Raw genomic sequence first — 21,423 nt, 5'->3', positions numbered from 1 at the left:
TGCTTCTTGTATTTGCTTCATGATTACCTTCTTCCACTTGTTGAAACTTATCCAACCTCATGTTATAATTTGAACATTTAAAATTTAAACAAATCCAAGCATATGAAACTCTTTAAAAATCTGGATGAGGGCCTAGTTGATCTTCAAGAAATCTTCTAAATTATGATTCGACGTTCACTTATAAAATTTTAAAAAGGAAATTCGAATATATGATACAGTATATCTGAAGTCCTAAACCGTACAAACACTGAATGTTGTACTAACAAAAATATTTTCAATTAGAAAAGGATTTCTAGCCGAATGAATATAGCTCAAATAAAAACTATTTGTTCTTATGGGGGTGCCACAGGTGGTCAGCCCCAAATGTTGCCTTATGAACCTAAAATAAGTTGTCCTACGGTATTGGCGCCGTTTGATAAACAGCTCTATTTACTCCATGGTGTAGGTGTAGATTAAAGAAGGAAAGGAGTAAGTGGAAAAAACTCAGAAAAATTTGAAGAGAGAATGAGCTGCCTCTCATGATTAGGAGCACCATTGATAGAGATTTGATTAACATAGATAAACAAAAAAAAAAATCTACGGATGAATTTTGGGATCAAACAATTGGACCATCTAACAACCAAACCCTAGAAAATACTCACAAACATGGAATCAGATGGTAGAGGAGAACTGAACGTTGTCTGCTGGGCTAGGCGGAGGAGGAAGATGTTGCAACGGAGGAGGAAGAGTAGAGGAGGAGCACGCGGCGGAAGAGCAGTACGCACGGAAGAGCTCCGCAGGGATCGGTGGCAGATGCCGCGACGGAGGAGGAAGAGGAGAGGAGGAGGAGCACGCGGCGGAAGATCGCGATGGGGAAGGAAGAAAGAGTTGTGTCGGGGGGGGGGGGGGGAGAATAGCGGCGGAAGATCGGAAGGAAGAAAGAGTTGTGTCGGGGGAGAAAAAAAATCGCAGATTAATAAGGCCTGTGTTTTCTCATTTTCCACCCCGCGTTTTTGTATTTTCCATCGTTTCGATTTTCTAAGTAGAAAATGATATATTATCATTTTCTATTTTCCTAGAAAATGACTTTTCATTTTCCAGAAAATAATATTAGAAAATATAAAACAAACAACATCTTCCAAAAAAATAAAAAAATGAAAACAGAAAAACATCAAACCAAACGCCCCCTATATTTTTCCCCTCTTTTCCTTTAGCATTTTTTCTCTTTTCTTTTTCTTTTCTCCTCCTTTCTTTTTTCATTATCCCGTAGATATTTTTCCACTTTTGAATGAATGGGCTAAGGTTCATGGATAATGTTTCGATTAGATTGTATTGGAAAGTATATATTTTATGATATATAATTGATTATTATCATATAATAAATATTAATATATTATGTTCACTACAAGAAAGTAGGACTTCAGAAATAGATTTTTAGACGGAATTAAAATTTATTTTAGAGCTAGATAAATTAGAGACGGATTTACTACAAAATTATTAATCTATTTCATTTCAATAAAATATAACATTTGAAAAAAAAAATTGAGACGAAATTTAAAACAAATTTAATACAAAATTATATATAAATTTTTATAAATAAAAATAAATATGAATTATAAACAGAATTTGAGACCGTATGATTTCTGTCAAAACATCCATTTAAAATTTAATAAAAATTTAAGATGAAATTAAAATCTGTTTCAGATTTAGATAAATTAAAAACGGATTAGCTACAAAATTACTAATTCGTTTCACTTTAATAAAATATAACATTTGAAAAAAAAATTGAGATAAAATTTAAAATAAATTTGATACAAAATTATATATAAATTTTTATAAATAAAAATAAATATAAATTATCAACGAAATTTGAGACCGTATGATTTCTGTCAAAATATCCGTTTAAAATTTAATAAAAATTTAAGACGGAATTCAAATCTATTTCAGATTTAGATAAATTAAAGACGGATTTGCTACAAAATTACTAATCCGTTTCACTTTAATAAAATATAACATTTAGAAAAAAAATTAAAACAAAATTTAAAATAAATTTGATACGAAATTATATATAAATTTTTATAAATAAAAATAAATATGAATTATAAATGAAATTTGAGACCGTATGATTTCTGTCAAAATATTCGTTTAAAATTTAAGATTAAATTAAAACTTATTTCAGATTTAGATAAATTAGAGACGGATTTGCTACAAAATTACTAATTCATTTCACTTTACAACAAAGTTGGGTTAGGTTATAGACCTAAGGAAGTGTCCTATATTTCCCTTGTAGGAAGACAAAAACAATCCAGCAAACAAAATGCTAAGGGAACACTAGCATAGGTACCTAAGAAATATCTTGCAAATGTTAGTGAATCTAGCTTCTGGATACCTAAAAAGGATATTTTTCGTATCATGTAGGTAAAAGAAAAGAAGGATGAAGGCATGTGAATTTTGGATAGCGGGTGTTCAAGCCACATGATCGGGGATGTAGGTAAATTTACTAAAATCAAATACATGAAGAAGGGAAATGTGTCCTTTGGTAACAATGAAAGGTTAAAAATCATAGGAAAAGGAGCCATTGCAGTCTCACCCACTATAACCATTCATAGAGTCCTATTAGTTAAGGGCATGTGTTTTAACTTGCTTAGTGTGAGCCAATTATGTGACTCAGGCTATCAGGTTGATTTCCATGCAAACAAATGTTTGGTTAGGAAAATTGGAATGAATAACATCATACTAGAAGGACATAGGAAACAAAATTTATATTATATCAATTTGGCATTTGCTACTAATCCTTCTGTTGAGTGTCTTATTTCACAAGAAGAAGCAGGATTGTAAAATATGGTAATTAAAAAAAAAGGGTTAATGGATTAACGGGTTTAACACCCGAAACCCATTAGGAATCCATAACCCCCCTTCGGCATTTCTTCTTCCGCCCGAAAACGCACGAGCGTTTTCCCTTCCTTCGTCGAAACCGACGCCGCCTCCTCGCTTCGGTTTTCTTCTTCTCCTTTACTTCTTCCGTCGGTAACAGCTTTACCTCTTCTCCTTGCTCGACACTGTGCCTTCTCCTTTCCCTCTCCTCCTCTGCTCGTGTTGCTTCCGCCCAACCTGAGGGAAATCGCCGCTGCCCAGCCACGTCGAGAAACTGATCGTCGTTTTCTCTGAGGCAGCGTTGCTCGCCGCCTACCGCCGCTGCATTCGGGCCGCCGCCTCCATCGCTGGTCGCTTGAACAGAGCAGCCGCCACACCTTTGAGCCCTAGCTGAACCCTCTGCCGCTTCCTTCCTTAGTTGTCGTTGAACAGCGAGATAGAGGTGAGGTCCTATTTTCATTTTTGGGAAATTGCTGCTGGGTTGGAGTTTCCGGTCGGATTACTGAGGGTTGTTTGATTCGGCAGATCGAAGAGAGATTTCAAAGGGTTTTCTTGGGTTTCGGCAGCGAGCTTGGAATCGGGTTGAGCAAGGATATTAGGGCACAAATCTGCGAGGTCAGTTCTTGTTATCTAAAGAGTGATTAAAAATATTACTGCTTTGGAACGAAACAAAACAATTTGTTGCCACCTCCTCTTCAAATTATCTGTTCTGTAATTGGAGAACCGTAATCGTACTATAGGTTCCTAAAGATTTAATAAAAAACAAAACCTTCCTTCTTGTTCATGGGTGTAACGGCAAGAAGAGGAAAATAAGGGCTGGCAACTGTCTTGCAGATCTGACCAAGTATATTACTAGTTAAAATGAATCTTCCGCCAATAGATAAGAATATATGTTTCCATGCTTTAAGCTTGACTGAAATTTTCTGAATTCAGTTCTGCTGGTATTGCTCAGTTTCCTGATTCCAAGTTGAAACCTAGTATATGTGGTGTTCCTGAGCTCCAAGTCTTTATCAATGCTTTCCCCTATCTCTTCCTTTGCCTATATAAGTGGCCATCGATTAATCAAGGTTAATTTGGAGGCCATTAAAAACGTGTAAGGAGCCAAACTAATCTTGGTGTACAACAACTCTTTCTCATCAGGTTTGATAAAGATTAGTGTCATTTGCATATTGAATAAGCATGGGGTTTTTGAGAATTTGACTTACCAATTCATACATCTTGGACAAGACCAGTAGCTGAGGCATTTTGGTAGGATACACCATTTAAGGCAATTGGGCCAATTCGGATTGATGTCAACTCTAATTTTTGATTAGGGTTGAAATTGTGATAGAATTTAATATATATATCAGCGTATTGAGGAAAGTTATTTATTCTAATTACAGGTTATTGACTTGTTACCGGATTTTTGGACGGAGGTTCTTTTCAGACACGAACCAGTTTCGAAAGGCGGGTATCTTGTCTTATCTTTTTAGATAAGTTATTTGACATGTATAGTTTTGCTATAGCTAGTAGTAATGCTATTTATGCTTTTATATATGCCTTGGTATATCACTACTTGCTTATACATGTTATATACCATTTTTACCTGATACCTGTTTAGTTCCTTAGCATGTTGATACTTGCATGTGTATATGGATTCATCATAGTAGTGATATACCGTTCTTTATTGGGCATTGTCTATCCACTAGATATACCTTGTATGCATTAGCGTCATGCACCATCCTTGCATGATTGCATGCTGGCGGTCGTCGACTCCTTTGTAGTTGAGTCCGTCGTCAGTTACATGATCTGCACACACTGCCACTCATGGGTTAGTGGTACATCAGGAGGGTGTGTGCAGTTGCTCTGTCATGCTCCGCTCGGCCGCTCAGGGGTAGTGGTTCCGCAGCGTGGTAGCATACAGGGATCCCTCCTTCGCATCGTGACACGAGGAGATGAGAGCTTTGCTCCCCCATATTACTTGGGGCAGGAGGATAGGTGTACTCCGACAGCATCCTGTCCACTCGGTCACTCAGGAGCAGTGATGGCAGAGTGCACAGTTGTCACAGCCCTACCCACTCGACCTCACCATCGTGGTGACGGTGGCTGACTGGCGTCAGGGGTGACCATGTCATTGCATCATGTGCATACTGCATGGATTGCATTTATGCTTGCTGCATTTTGGTTGTTGCATTTGTTTGACATGCACATACAGGATACCTGATGCATTTTGGTAGGAGATTCTGGTATGTACAGCTCTCCCATTCTTCCAGTTTTGCATTTCTTACTATCCTTTCAGGAGACTGTACTGTTATGACTATTACTGCTAGGGATAGTTTACTATACATGTCTATTGGATATCCGCTGGGTTCTTGGAACTCATCCCGTTGATTTCATTCTTTTCAGGTTGATGTCAGTCTGGAGCTGCGCTGCTAGTCCCCTATCGAGATGATGTCGTCTCTTTGGTTTTGGTTTTATTATGTTATCGATAGATATGTTTCAGAACTTGATCTGTCTTATGGATTTTCATATATATGTTTCGGTTTGTGGATGCATGCTATAGAATAATAGTTGTGGTTAGTATTTTAGTTTTAGTACTTGTGATTTAGTTTTGTTATGTTTATGGATTGTAGCCGTGTAGGCTTATTTGTGGCCTTGTAGGCCTTCTTGTCATATATGTATACAGGGAATTGCAATTGTTACAGGGGAGATGCTGCCGAAATTTTCAGATGCTCTAATTACATAATCTAAATGCTGCAATGTATTAGAGACTCAGTTCCAGTTGTTGTGTAACAATAATATCATAATACATTGGCACGCTTAGATGAAATCCAGAAAGGATTCTATATGATAATACAAGTTTGTTCTATTCTTTTCCTTTTTGCAGATCTCTATACGATAAGTGATAAGTCTAAGTGAATCATGAATGATCGGACATTTGATGATTGAAAGTCTAATATGAAATTGATAAAAAAATCTAAGTGAGTCGCCATTGATCGGACACTTAAGAGTCGAAAAAGTTTAGCATAAAACATAAAGTTCTAGTAAGTCAAGAATGATCCGGATGTAGAAGTAACAGAAAATCTCGATAGGTCAAGATTAATCTGACCATAGAGGGAAGGAAATCCGATTAGATCGAAGTCAATTAAGACATATACATTTTTCACATTAATTCTCAATTTCTGGCTAAACGTGCAAATATGATTTTATTTTTTAATATGATTGAAATTTCATAATGGATTGTCAAAATTATTAGATGAATAGACTGATATATTTTAAGATTAAAATATTTATAAGATTTTAATTTCTCGTGAAATCTGAATGAATTAAAATATTTTAAAATTAAGATAATGACTAATTTGCTTATAGATATACGACTTCATGAATTGCAGTCATAAGGTTTTCTTTCTTTTATTTTTTTATTGTTTAAAAATAAAATAAATATTTGAAATTATTTTATTCAAACGCATTTAAATTTATTATAGGTAAATAATATGATAAAAATGATTATAATTTTATTTTTTAATTTTTAAACAACAAAATAAATCAGCCTAACATATTATATGGGAAAAATTGTAAGATGGCCGGCTTTCAAAAATTTGTCCAATGGTACAATTATATCAATCCTTCAAGGACGGATCTTCTCGATAGCTGTCATGGGCCTTGGGCCCAACCTAATTTTTTATTACTTATTATAAAAAAAAGTGTTTATAAAATAGTTTTCTCTATTAGATTTATTATACATGAGTCCTTTTTTGTAATTGTTCTTTATTTAAATCCATTCCTTCCTCTAGACTCGATCACGATTCAAAATTATCAATTCGACAATTCAAAATCTTCGATTCGACAGTTTCTGAAACATCGACCTTTAATATCTTAATTGTCTAAGACAATTATGATTTAAGATTCAAAACTATTGAATTCGCGACGGTTCAAGATTATTCTATATTCCATTATAAATCTGGATATATATATATATATATATATTATTACACAAATTATATTTCTTTTTCACGCCGGTTATGATCTAAGTTAAATATTTTTTTCATACAAGTTATTGATAATTTTTATAAATTTAATATTAAATGAATAAAATAAGAGTTAAATCAAAATAAATAGATTATAATCGACCCGTTAACTTGGATCAATAGATAATCAACAGGTTAACTTGGGTCTGAGTTAGGTCCGATTCAAATTTGACCTTGGATCAGGCCTATCCACACCCAAAGCTCCGCTCAGTTCCTTTGTTTTTGGAAATCCGCCCTCCAATTATGCAACTGTCTTAATAGTGACCACATTGAATGCTAGTCTTCCAATTAATCATGCAACTGTCTTGAGAGTGACCACATGGATGTTAGGTTGATGGATTATTTCCTTCTTTTGTTATTGATAGTGAACACAATTTAATTCTTAAAATTCTAGTTTATGCCATTAATATTAAGCTTTTAAAAATATTAAATTAATCAATAAAAGCTATTAATGTTTAAATAAATTATTTTATATTAATATATTTATGCATCAAAGTTAAAATATCTAATATCAATTTAATTTATATTTCCATTCATTATATTTTAAATAATTTTTTTTAAAAAAATATGTTTAATATTATAATTAATTAGGGAGAAGTTTAATGGGCATGCTCTAAAATAGAAAGGATGGATCGTAAGATATTTATTTATTTATTATAAAAATAATTTATGATAAATTTTAAATTAGTTTGTGGACTATAAATTTTTCTTTTTTCATTATCCCGTAGATATTTTTCCACTTTTGAATGAATGATGGCTAAGGTTCATGGATAATGTTTCGATCAGCGATATATAGTATTGAAAAGTAAATATTTTATGGTATATAATTGATAATTATCACATAATAAATATTAATATGCCCACCGACGTCGTGCTGCCGAAGAGAAAAAGGTAAGATAATTAGAGTTGATTAACAGTTGATCAATTAATTAGTTGATTAATTACTAGATTAATCAAGTTATTAATTGGTAAATTAATGAGTTAAGTTAAGATGGTTAAATAATTAGTAATTAATGACGAGTTTAAGGAAAAGATGTACAGGTTTATGTTAGTGTGAGTCAGATTTCTCAGCTGTCTTCTGTTAGTAGTTGGAAAAGGAAAACAAAACAAAAAAATTAATGGTTTTGTTTAGTCAAGTTTCAAGGAATCATTTTGATGTTGTGGGTTGAAAGTTGAATCAGAAATTTACAAAGTTCAAACTGCTTAATCCTAAGGTTTTTCATGATTCTTTGCTTTCTGGTTAGTGTTAAAATATAATTACAGATGAATTAAAATGAAGGCAATGCAAGTCTTAATAAATAATCTTTCTCTTAATTGTGAATGATAAAACTTGGGGGGCGTTTATGTAAAAGGTCTAAAAAATGCGTTGAGGTAAAAAACAAACTTCTTCACGACGTGTCTTCCGTCCCTTTCTACAAAATTAAAAGACAAAAGCCGACGATTAGATAACGGCGCAGCACTGCAACAGCGGGCGAATTCTTCTGGCGGCTGAGGCGAACACCCCTGATCTCTCCTTCCTTCGATACTCGTCCGACTCCTCTACCTCGGTAATCACTCATCCCTCTCTCTCTCTGTCTCTCTCTCGCTCTTTTCTATCGATAAGGAAACCGCACCCCCTTGAGCCATCTCGAGCTATTGCTGATCGGTCCAGGAAGGAAGGGCTGAAGCTAAAGTATTTTTATTTTCCAGATTCTTGGCGGTCTTGGGGATTTTCTGTGGACGATCCATCTGTAGTTGATTAAAAGAAGGTTTTTTTTTTGGCATAACCTGTTTTTTTTCTCGATGAGATGCCAATGATATTTGATCAGATTAAAACTCTCTGATGGAGACATCGTTGGGGCTGTGATGGTGACATCGTCTTGGATTGGGCCTGACCTCACGACTCACATGCCAAAGGATGAAGCCTCATGTTCTGAAGATTTACAGGGCTGGGGGGTTCGAGGAGTTGCATTTGATGATTATGTTAGTCATTGAAGAAGCATAAGTAGTATCAAATGAGGTGTTTAGTTCTCGTGGGTTGTTTTTCTATTGCCTGGATGGGTTTGTTCCCTCTTTATATGTAGAGTATCTGGAAGAGGTGACCGCAATGTTTATCCAGGTTATCTTCTGCTTCCTGCATATTACATATCGAGAAAACTCCTGCCTATTATGGACAGCGAGCAAGTTGTACATGGGGAACGGGGAGTGGGTATGGTCCAATTGAGTGGACTCTTTTAGGGATATTAAGTAACATTAACTGAGAGAGTAGTCTTTGGACAAGGCAGCTTCTTAGCAGTGAGACATTCACGAGGAATTAGTTAGGAATGACTAGAGGTTCATCGAGGCTATTTTAAGAGTGAGAGGGATAACTAGCATAACTTGTCTAGAATTAGGAGGGTTGCTTGAGCCAATTTTATAAGGTAGATTCAGGTATGCCCAATAGGGTTTCCATGCAAGAGTCACCTTGGACCATGGGTTGAAGGATGAACCCTCATGCTATAGAGACCTGCATAATTAACACCAAAGGTTGGAGTTCTCAAGGAGGTACATGATTAACCATTTGAGGAGATGATAGTGCACAAAGATAATTAGAATAAGGTAATTTAGGACTCACAATATTTTACTCAGTATAATAAGGAGAAGTATCAAGAGTTGTCTGCTGCCTTCCCATCTATTATGTATCAAGACAATTTCATCTCTATGGACGAACGTTCCACTTCTACATGACGATGCTTGGTAAGTTATTTGCAGGAAACGATGGGAATTCGTTGTTGGGCCCGGGTGGTGGATTTGACTTGGAGCTGATAAGCAGCCATCACCTGGAGTATAATCCTTGGCTGAAGTAGATGCTAGGTGGGTGGCGAGCCATCCTTGGCGGAATCAGTTGACAGTGCTCTTCTTAGTTGGGCCTGAGGCTTTGAACGAGATTTATCCACTTATCAGGCTACAATATGTGGGTATGCTCCTAGGTACACCTTTTTGAGGATGCACACAAATCTACCCAGATTAACATTCTTATTATACATCATGAGCGAGTGCAAGTCACTTTTGTAACTGATTCTTTTGCATCTTAGGAGGGCTCACAGTATCTGCAACCAATAGTAGGACAGACCCAACTTAAATTCACTTTTCAAAGAGAGAACACCAAAATGACATGATATAAACTAATTTCAGTAAACAGGTAACTGAACTCAAATATATAATTATTGAAAAACTGCACTAATCTTTTATGTTATAGAAAACAATATTTTAGAAAGTTTAATTGTATATAATGTAATTTTTTTTTAAATGTATAATGAGTTTTATGTTATTATACACAATGTCTTATTGAAGTGAATGACACAACCCATTTATGACGTGATTATTAGGATACAACATGATTTGAGAAATTGAACTGAGGTAAAGGAGCTATTTTACTTCATAGATACTTCTTTCATCTATGGATGATTGATAAGATGAATTTTGATTTCTTAAGTTACTGATATGGATTTTTTTTTTTAATTCAAGCTCAGAGTCATTTTGTTGTTTATACTGAAATTTGTGCATAATTTAACTTATTTTCCATCTTGTATTTACTCATAAGTCATAACTCATGTCTCCAGCATCTATCCACTGTGGTCTGGAAGGCATTGATGCTCAATGTCATCTGGGATTTCAGCTAGCTGGATCAACACTACTTTAGATGGTCGAAGAGGACCTGATCATTCACTCTTCAGGTGTGTCCTTAATTCAAGAATAAAATGACTATTATATTTAATTTCAGTACATATCATCAATGCAGATTGAACCCTGGATCATTGTCATAGGCATCTGTGTGCTCTACCACTTAAGCCGGCAGGCTATAACTTCTGTTATTAATCAATTTATATGTGTACAAAAATCTAAAACAGTAATGAAAACATTATGACTGTTAAGATTGGGCATTGCAGTGCAATCACAGTGGGAAATAAATGCATCGATCAGATAAATGGTTTCCTTTGCCTAGTTGAGTCCCCCCCTTCGTCTAAATTAAATTGGTATTAACTGTTCTTAAATTCTTGTTCTCTCTTACTTTTGCTGGGGTGTCTTGCTTTATCGAGACTGTCTTTGTTTTTTTTTTTACAAAAAAATTCTTTAGAGATGTGCTTGTCTTTCTCTTCGAACAAATGGGTGAACCATGTTAACAACTTTGGACTAGGGATAATTTACAGAATTTTCAAAGTGTTGCAGGTCCAACATAGTGCCTCATCAAATTAAAATGATATCAACTACCCCACAGAATTGAAATAAAATAACACAGCAAGAAGAAAAGAAATTAAAAAAATAATCATATCTTATTTATTTAATTTATATATATATTTTTTCTCTCAGATGCAGGAGGGCCTACATGCAATCTTATTGGTTGCAAACAGCAAATGAGTTATCTGTTTCGAGAGTCCAGGTTGCTGCAGATTACTCAGACTCAGTACCTTATTCGTCTAATCATAACAGAAATCATGGATATCACCCTCTTGAAGAACTGAAAGAACGTGAGAAGAGCAAAAACAAGAACATAAAGCTTGCCGATGCTGAAATAGCTAGAACAGTAGTTGAGGTACTTGTTGAGTTTAGGTGGAAAACCAGCATTGCGGACGTGCTAGTTTTTTTCCTTTTTATCTATAGCGTGCATTTCTAATGGTGAATATGTGTGCATGGTAGGTGGAGTGTTCTCTATTACCATAGTATCATATTGTCTGTGCTGATTCCTGTTCTGCTTTTAGCACATTAGCACTTCTATTAAGATGTTTAATACTGGGAAAGTACAATTGTGAAGTTTCTTTTTGTACGAATGCTTTAGATGTGCTGATCTGTCTACTCATGTTGGAAAATGCTTATAACTTCCAAGGTGTATGAATTCCCCTTTTTTTTTAGGCTAATAGCAAGGCTTTGGTAATATTTCCTGGAGGGATACATAATGAACCCCATCGTCATGTTTCATGGGCAGAATTTCATTATGTCATCGATGACTATGGAGGTTGGGTTCTTGTTTAACATCCTTCTTCACTGGTACACCATTTGATTAACATCGTACTTTTATTTGTTTCAGATATTTTTTTTGAGTTATTCAATGATGAAAATATTCTGCAAGATCCAAGTGCAAGCAGCCCTGTGGTAGGCAAATTTTCTAGCACTAATAGAACATGGTTTCGTAATTGTATTTGGAAGGGAAGTGCTACAATTTACCCAGTTGAATTATGTTTGCAGATAGTTCTGATAGGTTATGATTCCCCTATATATGGAGAAAAGAATGCAATTTTTGGCACCTTAGAAATGGATGAAGAAGATGGTATTGGTTTGCTCGAGTTCAAGGAGGTTTGTGCAGTCAAAATAAGCAGCTGCAATGTAGCTGACTCATACTTTATCACCAACTCTGAAGACCTATTGTAGTCTCATTTCTTTGTATCTATTACAGATTGATGATGCAGAAATAGCTGATACTCTTATAAGTTGGGGCATGCCAGATACTTTGCGTTACACTCATCCTCTATATTTTGCGAAATGTCTAACAAAGGTATAAATGGGCGAACTAATTCATAATTGGAATTCATTTTTCAGGCATTGCAGACCTGGTTTCTGACCGTTTGCTCATTTCTTTCCTACTTATTTATGGATCATTCAAGAGGCATTGTTCACTAATATCTGACAGCAGTACTTAATAGGCAAACTACATCCTCGCCCTTTTGTAATAGAGTAGCTGATATCATAGATTTGCTGAAAATGCAAAATCTGTACAAACTAGAATGGGAATGACCTTCAATGGGTTCATCAATCGTTTCATTCAAGAAGTTCCTTGAGTCAGAGTATGTAATTTTATTGGATGAATTATGTACTGATATGCCCTGTGAACAGATTGTAATACTGCGACTACATGTGTTCCAATGGTTCTCTTGGCAAGGTGAAGTAGGTTAGTTGACTTGGTCAAATGCTTAGTTAGCATAATCTTAGAAAACCTTCGTCAACTTGATGCTCTCTATGGGAGTAGATTTATCACGTTGCCTTGGATCAGAAATTTGTTCATGAATGTGATATAGGGTAAACTCAATACAAATTTTTACATGCTTTATGTACAGGCTGTCCAGACAAAATTTCAGAAGGTGGACTTACCATCAAATGGGCTTCAAATTTTTGGTTGTCTAAGACCTGCTTTTATAGATGAAGAATCTTATTTGAGGAGGTTATTTTACCATAATGAAGACAACTATATTTCAGATTATAGAGGTAATTCATTCAAAGTTTAGATTGGTGGCTAATTCAATGGCCAGATAAAAAATATGGCTGTTATTTTCTCGTTTTATTCCCAACAGAGTATGTTGCACAATTTGATATCATGGTAAAAAATGTAATGAGTATGAGATGGGTGTAAGATTCCCAAAAGTCTTTCTTTCAACTATCTACTAGCTGTATGAACTGATCAGTTATTATATATATGTGTAGATGGGGGGTTGCTGAATTTTAACTCGGAACATGTTGGCAGGACAATTAGCTCAACATTTTATAAGCTGGAGATCATGACAATGGATTTAAGTTCTGTATACGGTGACCAGGCAAGTTCTGCTTTCTGTGTTAAGTGGGATGAAAAAACTAATAATATTGGTGTTTTTATTAAGAGACATCTATGACATAGTATATATAGGACTAAACATAATTCTAAAACAAACATTCAATGAGGGAAGAAACCTGCTACACAACTCTACACCCTCTTTAGCTGGAGGATAGAAACTATATATGCCCAACTTGTAACAAAAACTAGAATTCCAAAAACATAAACTAAGACATAATCATGATGAAAAAAAGAAAACAATCTAATCCAGATCAGCATGTTGATAGATCCACACATTGATAGAGAGAGGATGAGGTGAGATCTGAACGAAGCCAACAGCAAAGATTGAAGAGGGGCTCAACGACTGCTCGATAATCAACACAATGGAAGTTGTGCAGCTGAAGATGCAAGCAGGAAACTGATCAGCTGAAGATGCAAGTAAGAAGAAAACTGTGAGGTTGTTTTGCTACACATCTGAAATACATAGAGAAGGACTAGGAGGTTTCAGACAGACTCCCAAGCGACAAAAGCCTAAGAAGCTGCATGGTGCTTGGAAAACTGTGAGCTCTGGATGAATAATTGGAGCGTTCGTATCCTAGATCAATTAGAATAACTGGCATTGGGAAGCTTGGATATCTTGTTGCCTCACACAGTATATATAGGACTAGCCTATTACATAGTATATATAGGACTACATAACTTCTAAAAACAATCATTGAGACTAAGCCCACTAATCAATTCCTAATAACTCTAATAAGTCAACACTGGTTTAACAGCTATGATCACTCAGAAATCTGGTAAATGAATCTTCCTTTCATCTTTTTCTCAATTATCTTTTCAAGTCCAGGGTCCATATTCTTAAACAACATTGCTCTTCGATTCTTGCAGTCAATAATTAATCTGCACGATTTTCAAGATGCAGAACCTGATCTGCTTGCAAATTCTGCATCAGCAATTATGGAGCGGATTAGTGAATATGGAGCACAGAGCAATGTTGCTCTGAAAGCTCTCTGTCGCAGGAGGAAAGGGCTTAATGTTGAGGTGAGAACTCACTTTGCAGGTTGTATTCTGGTTAATCTGCTCCATTTGTTAAATGGTTTGTGTCACAGGTCTCCTTTTCTGATTATTGTGAGAGACATCCTTGACTTTGGCAGATTGGAATTTATAGTTATTGGCTAGTTTTCTTAGATTACTTTTATGAGGGGTGCTGTAAGTCTGTTGGATTGCTGTCTAACTTGTAAAGCAGCTTCTGAGAGAGAATAGGTCTCAAGTTGCAGAGAGCATACGGTGCCTAACTATAATTCTTTGGAGTTGTCTTTGCGTGCTATCACTTGAATCCATTTATCATTATCATGTCATCCTGACACATTACAGAGATGTGTTTTGAATTTTCTTTTATGTTTAAGTTCGTGCACTGTATTTATTGTTCTGGATGAATTTGAATCTCTCTTGACTAGCCTTCTGTTAACTTCACAGGTAGCAAATCTCATCGGTGTAGATAGTCTTGGCATAGATGTCAGAGTATATTGTGGGATGGAAGCTCGCACTCTTCGTTTTCCGTTTAGTGCTAGAGTAAGCATTTTCACTTAGGGAACCTATTTATTTATCTTAACATTGCTTTTTCCATTTATGCTTCTGCAAGTTAAGTTAAATTTACTAATCGCATTAGCCATATGGTCTCTTCGTTTTCTTAACTACTGTACACAATATCCTGAATGGTCTTCCTTTTGCTACTGTTATTGAATTTGTGTAAATTTATCAATGTTTTGGTATTTTTACTAAGAGCATTTATTTCATGTCAGAGATGGTCTGGATAGATGTACACAATTATGCATCGTTTTGTAGCATTCTGCCTTGAAGTGACTTAAGCATCTAAATTGATATAGATAGTGTTTTTTTTTTTTCAAATCCAATATTAGTAAAACACGAGGATTCATATTTTAATAGGCTGGAGGGCAACTGGGCAACTACAACCTCCTCTTATATTGGTTTGCTTTGACTTGGGATAATGTCATAAGTTAATCCATGTACGAAGAGTCCATTCAATTCCAGGTTAGCAACAGTGGGGAACAATTCCACTCACAAGGCTAGCCATTATGGACTATTGGATTTCTTACTCCCATCCCAATTTAGCACAAGATGCTCTCTGTTAGTTTGCTTTAAATAATTCTGCTTTACTACCTTATGTTTTCAAATTTGTGTCAATCTATACTTAAACCATTAATCAACACAGGCAATTTCTGAAAGTGCGGCTGAAAAGAAGATCAAGAAAATGCTTTTCCCACAGTATCACAGGAAAAACCTCAGAACTGCCACGGATGAGTTTAGGGAATTGTAAAGTAGAAATGCCTTTCCTTTTCATGAGCAGTAGCTTTCATCTTGAACAAGTTAATCTTTGTTATGTGAAAGGTCCTATACAATAAGGAGCAGTGTCCATATGTTGCTTTGAAGTTGAATTTTGAAACGGAAGCATATGAAGAAGACAAGTCATCCATGGGCGTAGAACTGATTTACTGAAATAATCAGATGATTACCAACTTAACATTTGGGTGAGCTTGTAATAAATAGAGTCAGTGGCACACATGCTGTCAATCCTGAGCAGTTAGGCAACAAATGCTCAATTGAAGGAGTAAGAAAAGTTGTTATCACATTGTCTGCAATTAAGTTTTTTTATTTTTATGCTAATTTTTTTTCTGTGATTTGATGAGCTCCAAGATTTCGTATGGAACTTGACTGCTGTTAATTAAGGAGAAGATTGAATTTTGTTTGTGGAAATGCTGTCATTGAATTGGTTAGTTGCACTCCTATGTACACTACATCTACCAAATGTATCTGAACAATAAAATAAAGTAAAATAAAACCAGAACATTCTTGTTGCTCCATTGTTCTTCATCCACAAGAGAAAAACATTATCTGAGGAAACCTTCTCTATAGTGTAGGCTAAATCTACACGAGTTGCATCAGGTAAACCATCTCTGTTTGGGGTGACCTAATAAATATATAAAATTCAATCTGTGTTTGGTTAACCAATTGAAGTGGTTACCTTTTTCTTTTTCTTTTTCATTCATAGTTAGTTGGTACATTGCTTCGACTTGATCTTAGTTTTACATCTGTTTTTTAGAGTGATTTTGCACCAAAGTATTATAATTTGGATGTTACATCGCAACTGAACCCAATTTGGTGGTTCATCATTTTTATGTCTAACATCTATCTCAGTCGAAGCTTGCTTTCAGACTAAATTTTTACCCAAAAGGAGAAAAGAAGAAAAATTCATGCAGGACACCAACAGCTCCAAGGCCATCCTTCTTCAAGAACAAATTTGTGAAACACAAATCTAATACAGGTATTAAAAATAGACCAAACAGAACAAACATTTGTATTAAGTATTGAACATGCATGTATGTTTTCTGTCGATCTCTTTATAGAGAGACAGAAGAGAAGAGAAGAGATCACCTCCAATGATCCACTTCAAGGTTGCTGCCTCATATACAAAACTGTCCCTGGCCCGATATCGTCCGAGTCGTTGATCTGAGGGTTATCTTCCAAGATAAAGATGTTATTGCACTTCACGCTGATGGTTTGCAGCGTATCGCCTTCCTCGGCCACATAGTACTCATCGCAGGACTGCTGCTGCTGCTCCTCCTCCCTCAGTCGCCTTCCCTCGCCGTAGGCGAAGAAGGCAACTTGCAAGACGAGAAGAACAGAGACCAACCTCACTGCTACCGTCTTCATTGCCTCGGGGGTTTCGTTCAGCCATCACCGGTGATGGCGTGAGAGGTTTTATATGCGATGATAAGGTAGGGCAGGGCAGGTGAGCAGTTGACGACTCGTTCAAATGTCAAGCTCAAAAGAGTTGACATTTCTTTAGGATGGTCGCCGATAGATTGAGGAGAAAGGAAGCTGCAGACCTACTCTACAAGGAAGGAAAGGCCAAGATAATTTTCTTTTCTTTTAGGTTTAATTTTTAACTCGGGTCAGGGTCAGGGTCAGGGTCAGGGTCAGGGTCAGGGTCAGGGTTAGGGTTAGGGTTACGTCGTCTCTTTCCTCCATACGTAGTTATGTTGACCAAACCGACCACTCGCGAGTCTCTGCGCTCGTTTCATGGCATTGCCCTCGAAACATTTCGCCCATCTTCTGTAATGCCCCACCTTCATGGCTGTGCTAGAGTGGGCGTTCCTCCTGCTCGTGGCTGCGGCGATGCTTCCCCTGACTACCGGGGAAGACTCACCGACGGGAAGGGGGCGGGTCATCGAGGTGGAAGGGGGGCCCAAATCGGTCGTGTGGGTGGTGCAGCTCTCCGATCTCCACATCAGCGTCCACCACCCGGAAAGGGCCTATGACCTACAGCGCTACGTCGGCCCCGCCCTCGCCATGATTAACCCCTCCCTCGTCCTCATCACCGGCGACCTCACAGGTATATTCCCCCCTTCAAAGATTTGTCTTGAATGTGGCCGAGGGCGTTTTCTTCGTGAATGTGTTGTTCTTTCTCCGAGTTGATAAACATGGGGGTTTGACGGTGCATCAGGCGGCATTGTTTCTAGAAAACTGTTGCTTGGTTGGTTTTGATTAGGTTGGTGATTTATAACTATGAATTTGAAGGATCAATATACTATCAGAATATAGGCCAATTCTTCAAAATACCATTCTAATTTATTAGATTTATTGCAACAATGCCCATTTGAACTGACGACAACTAGGTTGGGTTGTTGTGGTGCTCAATGCACATTCATTTCCTTTTTTTAAACAATTCTACTTCCGTAATAAATTGCATTTATTCGAGTAACTAGATTAGTGATTCAACATTGAAACATGGCTTTTTTTCAACTAACTAGAACGGTTTATCTGTTTCTCTTTGTCTACCAGATGGGAAGAGCAAAGATCTATTGACCATGAAGCTTGATGAGGTGGAGTGGAAAGAGTACCAGAATGTTGTTAAAGTATAGATGCTTACCAAACTTTATGTGGGTTAATTGAGTGAAGCATAGACAGTGGGTTTAGGAAGGGCAATGATAATATTGAAGGACATCTTCTATGACCTTAGAGGAAACCATGATTGTTTTGGTGTACCAAAAGCTGGTGGTGCTTATGACTACTATCACAAGTGCAGTATAAATGCAAGAACAGGGCGAAATGGAAATGTCCTGAGCGTTACATTACAGGTTAGGTCACCAGCATATGTTATCACCTTTTAAGAAACCTCTGTTCCTATTTGTTTTAATGATGCTAATATGTTAACCAATATTGTCATTGACCACCTGAGATTCCTCATTTCCCTTTTTCATTGTTAGCACAATTTTGAGCACTCCTGTTATTCTTTCTATACGGCAGTAGACATTATTATAGCAATGACTAATGAGAACACTGAAATCATGTGACCGTTGGCAAAAATTCATTATGTTGGAAGATGTAAGATATCTATATCTAGTTTCTTCAATATATTGTATTCAAATGCAGATAGTGTCATAGAATTGTAATGTTGCACATTTCCTTGATAAATTTCAACTTGATTGAATTTTAATTCAAATGTAGAATGGAAGATGGAGGCATCTTTTTGTGGGCTTTGATAGCACGATGGAAACTAGCCTTCGTGGCCCAACAAATGTGTTTGGGCATCCAACTGACCAATTACTTGCAGAGATAGATTTCGAACTTTCACAATGGGATGCTGAATTATCAGCAACAAAAGTTTCTTTTGGCCACTTCCCGTTGTCTTTTTCAGCACTAACAGATACAGGAAAGAGTCTAAAAGATGTATTCCTTAAGCACTCTTTGTCAGTTTATCTTTGTGGGCATCTTCATACAAAATTTGGCAAGAACTTGAAGCGCCATCATCAATTAGACCATCTGGTAAATTATTATCAGTTAAACATTCATCAAGGATTTCCAAGTAACAAAGACGATCAAAATTGTTCAAGCAAAAGCATTTCCCCCAATGAATTTTGGGAATGGGAGATGGGCGACTGGCGTTGGAGTAGAACTATGAGAGTACTGGCTATTGATTATGGTCATGTTTCATATGTTGATATAGATTTCAGATTGGGATCTAAGGATACCATTATATTGCCTACTTTTCCTTTGGACTCAAGGTTTATGCAAAGAATCTCATCAATCCATGATTTCAAATGTCAACCTGAGAGAGGCTCATCTTATGAGTTGGTGAGAACTCTAGTGTTTTCAAAACAGAAGATTGTGTTGGTTTCTGTTAAGGTATATGACACTCATTATGGAACTCCTAATATAGTGCTAGATTCCTCCATGGAAAGGATTGAAGGCAATGGCACTAGAGGTGATCTCTATGTGGCTCCATGGAACTGGAGAGCATTTGCAGACCCATCTCCTAGCCGCTATTGGCTGCAAATAGAAGCTTTAGACAATTTTGGTAAAACCAGTTACAGTGAACTGCGACCATTCTCTATCAATGGTCTCACTGCACAAGTTAGTTGGACCTGGAAGGAATTCTTTGTAATGGGTATTCAGTGGCCATTGATTTACCATCCTGCTTTTTGGGCCGTCCTCTCATTCATGTTCTTGTTACTTGTGGTTCCACAAGTCATATTCCTATACTGTAATAAACTATTCCCATATGAGTATGTTAGACCTACAAATGCAACGAGTATCAAGGAGCATCTAGTTGATGCTGGATTATTGGCTTTGATGGAGTTCCCCAGGATGACCGTAGTATGGTTGGGGCTCCTGTTATATTTGCTCTACTTATTGTATTTCCCTTGGTTCTTTGGACATGTATTTGGTGAAGTTAACACTAAAGCTTCTATGAGTTACCAAGGTTGGTCTGTTCCAGAATCCAACAACAATCCTAATCTCCACTATTTAGGGGTACCTGATATCATGGTGGTTGTATTGCCTCATCTTTGCTTTGTTGTTTTACCAACTATTTTGGTTGTTGGAGCAATGGTTGTCGAAAGAATAACATATCGAAAGTATTTCCTATCACTTTCTGGCAAGAAGGATGATGACTGCTCTAGAGATAAAAACAGGCAAGCAAAGAATGTGACTTCTTGCTATTCACATCGAATGTATGGAAGGTGGCCCAGAAAGTTACTTCTTCTAGTCACTGCTTTAATTTTATGGAAGCACTTGAAGGTAAATCTCTCTCATTCTTTCGTTTCATCGTTCTATCAGTACCTGAAACATGAAACCATATCATTCTATGAATCTAAGTTGGTCTTAACCCGCAAGGCTGCAGCTGGTTAAACCACAACTTGGCTTGGAAAACAAGCGTGCTTATTGCTATCCAATTAATATTTTTCTAAACAATTCTCACACATTGTTCCTCTTAATTCAATTGCAGAATTGCAGGGCTTTGGTGAGGGCTTATGATATGAATCCTTTTATCGATTCTCCTGCCTATTGCTTCGTGATCCCGGTGCTGCTAATATATGCCGCTTACAAGACTTCGGCAGTTTAGAGCTCCCACCACAACTTTCTTTTTCGAGTTCAAAAATACAGGGACCGAGCAACTGGAAACGAGGGAACCATAAGTGGCTTGTATATTGTTCCCTTCAATATGCTCCATGACGATGCTTTAGTTTTGATTCGGTAGTTTTATCTTACAGAAAGCAATATTCTTTCCCCATCAAGATCCTGTGGTTAACTCATTTGGAGCTTTGAAAGGGTGCAACTGTCGATTATACATTTGTTTCTGTCATTCGACATTTCTCAATTAAAGACAATGCCAAATTCATGATGATGAAGTTTGCAGAAGAAAAAATGTCAGTGATCTGATAATCAGAAGTAAATAGGTTCCTAACTCTTCTCAGATAAGAGTATTTTGCTACAAATATCAATCCCTCTCCTACATTGTTTGATGGATCAAAAAACAAAAAAATTACAATTGATCTTTGCTCGAGTTATTTGTGCACCAAATCACCAGTAATCCTTACACGAGCATGATGCATCAAAATGGTGCAACCTGTTTACCAGGCGAAGCAACGTCAAATTCATTCCTTCTCTTCTAGAACACAATTAATTTAAATTCTTCTACTTCCTGTGGATCTCTTCCCGCCT

General features: G+C 36.5%; 2 protein-coding genes across 5 annotated transcripts; both read left to right on the top strand.

Moving 5' to 3' along the window:
• The first annotated feature begins 8,300 nt into the window (after positions 1-8,300).
• On the top strand, positions 8,301-16,083 carry LOC141839689 (uncharacterized protein At3g49140-like). 4 transcript variants are annotated; one of them, XM_074727495.1, is made up of 12 exons: positions 8,301-8,353; positions 10,442-10,555; positions 11,190-11,412; positions 11,730-11,832; positions 11,905-11,969; positions 12,063-12,170; positions 12,271-12,369; positions 12,929-13,076; positions 13,293-13,402; positions 14,287-14,439; positions 14,875-14,970; positions 15,632-16,083. In XM_074727495.1, the coding sequence occupies exons 2-12, from the start codon at positions 10,479-10,481 to the stop codon at positions 15,734-15,736; spliced, it is 1,287 nt and encodes a 428-aa protein (XP_074583596.1). In that variant the 5' UTR covers positions 8,301-8,353; positions 10,442-10,478; the 3' UTR covers positions 15,737-16,083. The 4 variants fall into 4 exon arrangements, with proteins under 4 accessions (XP_074583596.1, XP_074583595.1, XP_074583597.1 ...); XM_074727494.1 differs by having other exon boundaries at positions 8,307-8,407; XM_074727496.1 differs by lacking the exon at positions 8,301-8,353 and adding an exon at positions 8,538-8,608.
• Positions 16,084-17,488: 1,405 nt separating this feature from the next.
• LOC141840279 (putative metallophosphoesterase At3g03305) lies at positions 17,489-21,106 on the top strand. The gene is made up of 5 exons (XM_074728219.1): positions 17,489-17,812; positions 18,262-18,335; positions 18,384-18,557; positions 18,928-20,499; positions 20,708-21,106. Exons 1-5 carry the CDS (start codon positions 17,551-17,553, stop codon positions 20,822-20,824), a joined length of 2,199 nt encoding a protein of 732 aa, XP_074584320.1. The 5' UTR covers positions 17,489-17,550; the 3' UTR covers positions 20,825-21,106.
• The last annotated feature ends 317 nt before the right edge of the window (positions 21,107-21,423 follow it).

This window comes from Curcuma longa, chromosome 11 (genome assembly GCF_044706935.1).
Source record: "Curcuma longa cultivar G26 ecotype Majalengka, Jawa Barat chromosome 11, ITB_CL_G26_1.1, whole genome shotgun sequence".
NCBI classification, from domain to species: Eukaryota; Viridiplantae; Streptophyta; class Magnoliopsida; order Zingiberales; family Zingiberaceae; genus Curcuma; species Curcuma longa.
Note: the sequence above shows the minus strand (reverse complement) of the source record. Positions and strands in the feature narration are given on the sequence as shown.

Excerpts from the sequence above, each read along its gene's own strand:
- LOC141839689 (XM_074727495.1), top strand. The coding sequence starts at position 10,479 with ATGTCATCTGGGATTTCAGCTAGCTGGATCAACACTACTTTAGATGGT. Across the intron at positions 10,556-11,189 it reads CCTGATCATTCACTCTTCAG|ATGCAGGAGGGCCTACATGC; the intron begins GTGTGTCCTTAA and ends TTTTTCTCTCAG. Across the intron at positions 11,833-11,904 it reads TGTCATCGATGACTATGGAG|ATATTTTTTTTGAGTTATTC; the intron begins GTTGGGTTCTTG and ends TATTTGTTTCAG.
- LOC141840279 (XM_074728219.1), top strand. The coding sequence starts at position 17,551 with ATGGCTGTGCTAGAGTGGGCGTTCCTCCTGCTCGTGGCTGCGGCGATG. Across the intron at positions 17,813-18,261 it reads CATCACCGGCGACCTCACAG|ATGGGAAGAGCAAAGATCTA; the intron begins GTATATTCCCCC and ends TTTGTCTACCAG. Across the intron at positions 20,500-20,707 it reads TTTTATGGAAGCACTTGAAG|AATTGCAGGGCTTTGGTGAG; the intron begins GTAAATCTCTCT and ends ATTCAATTGCAG.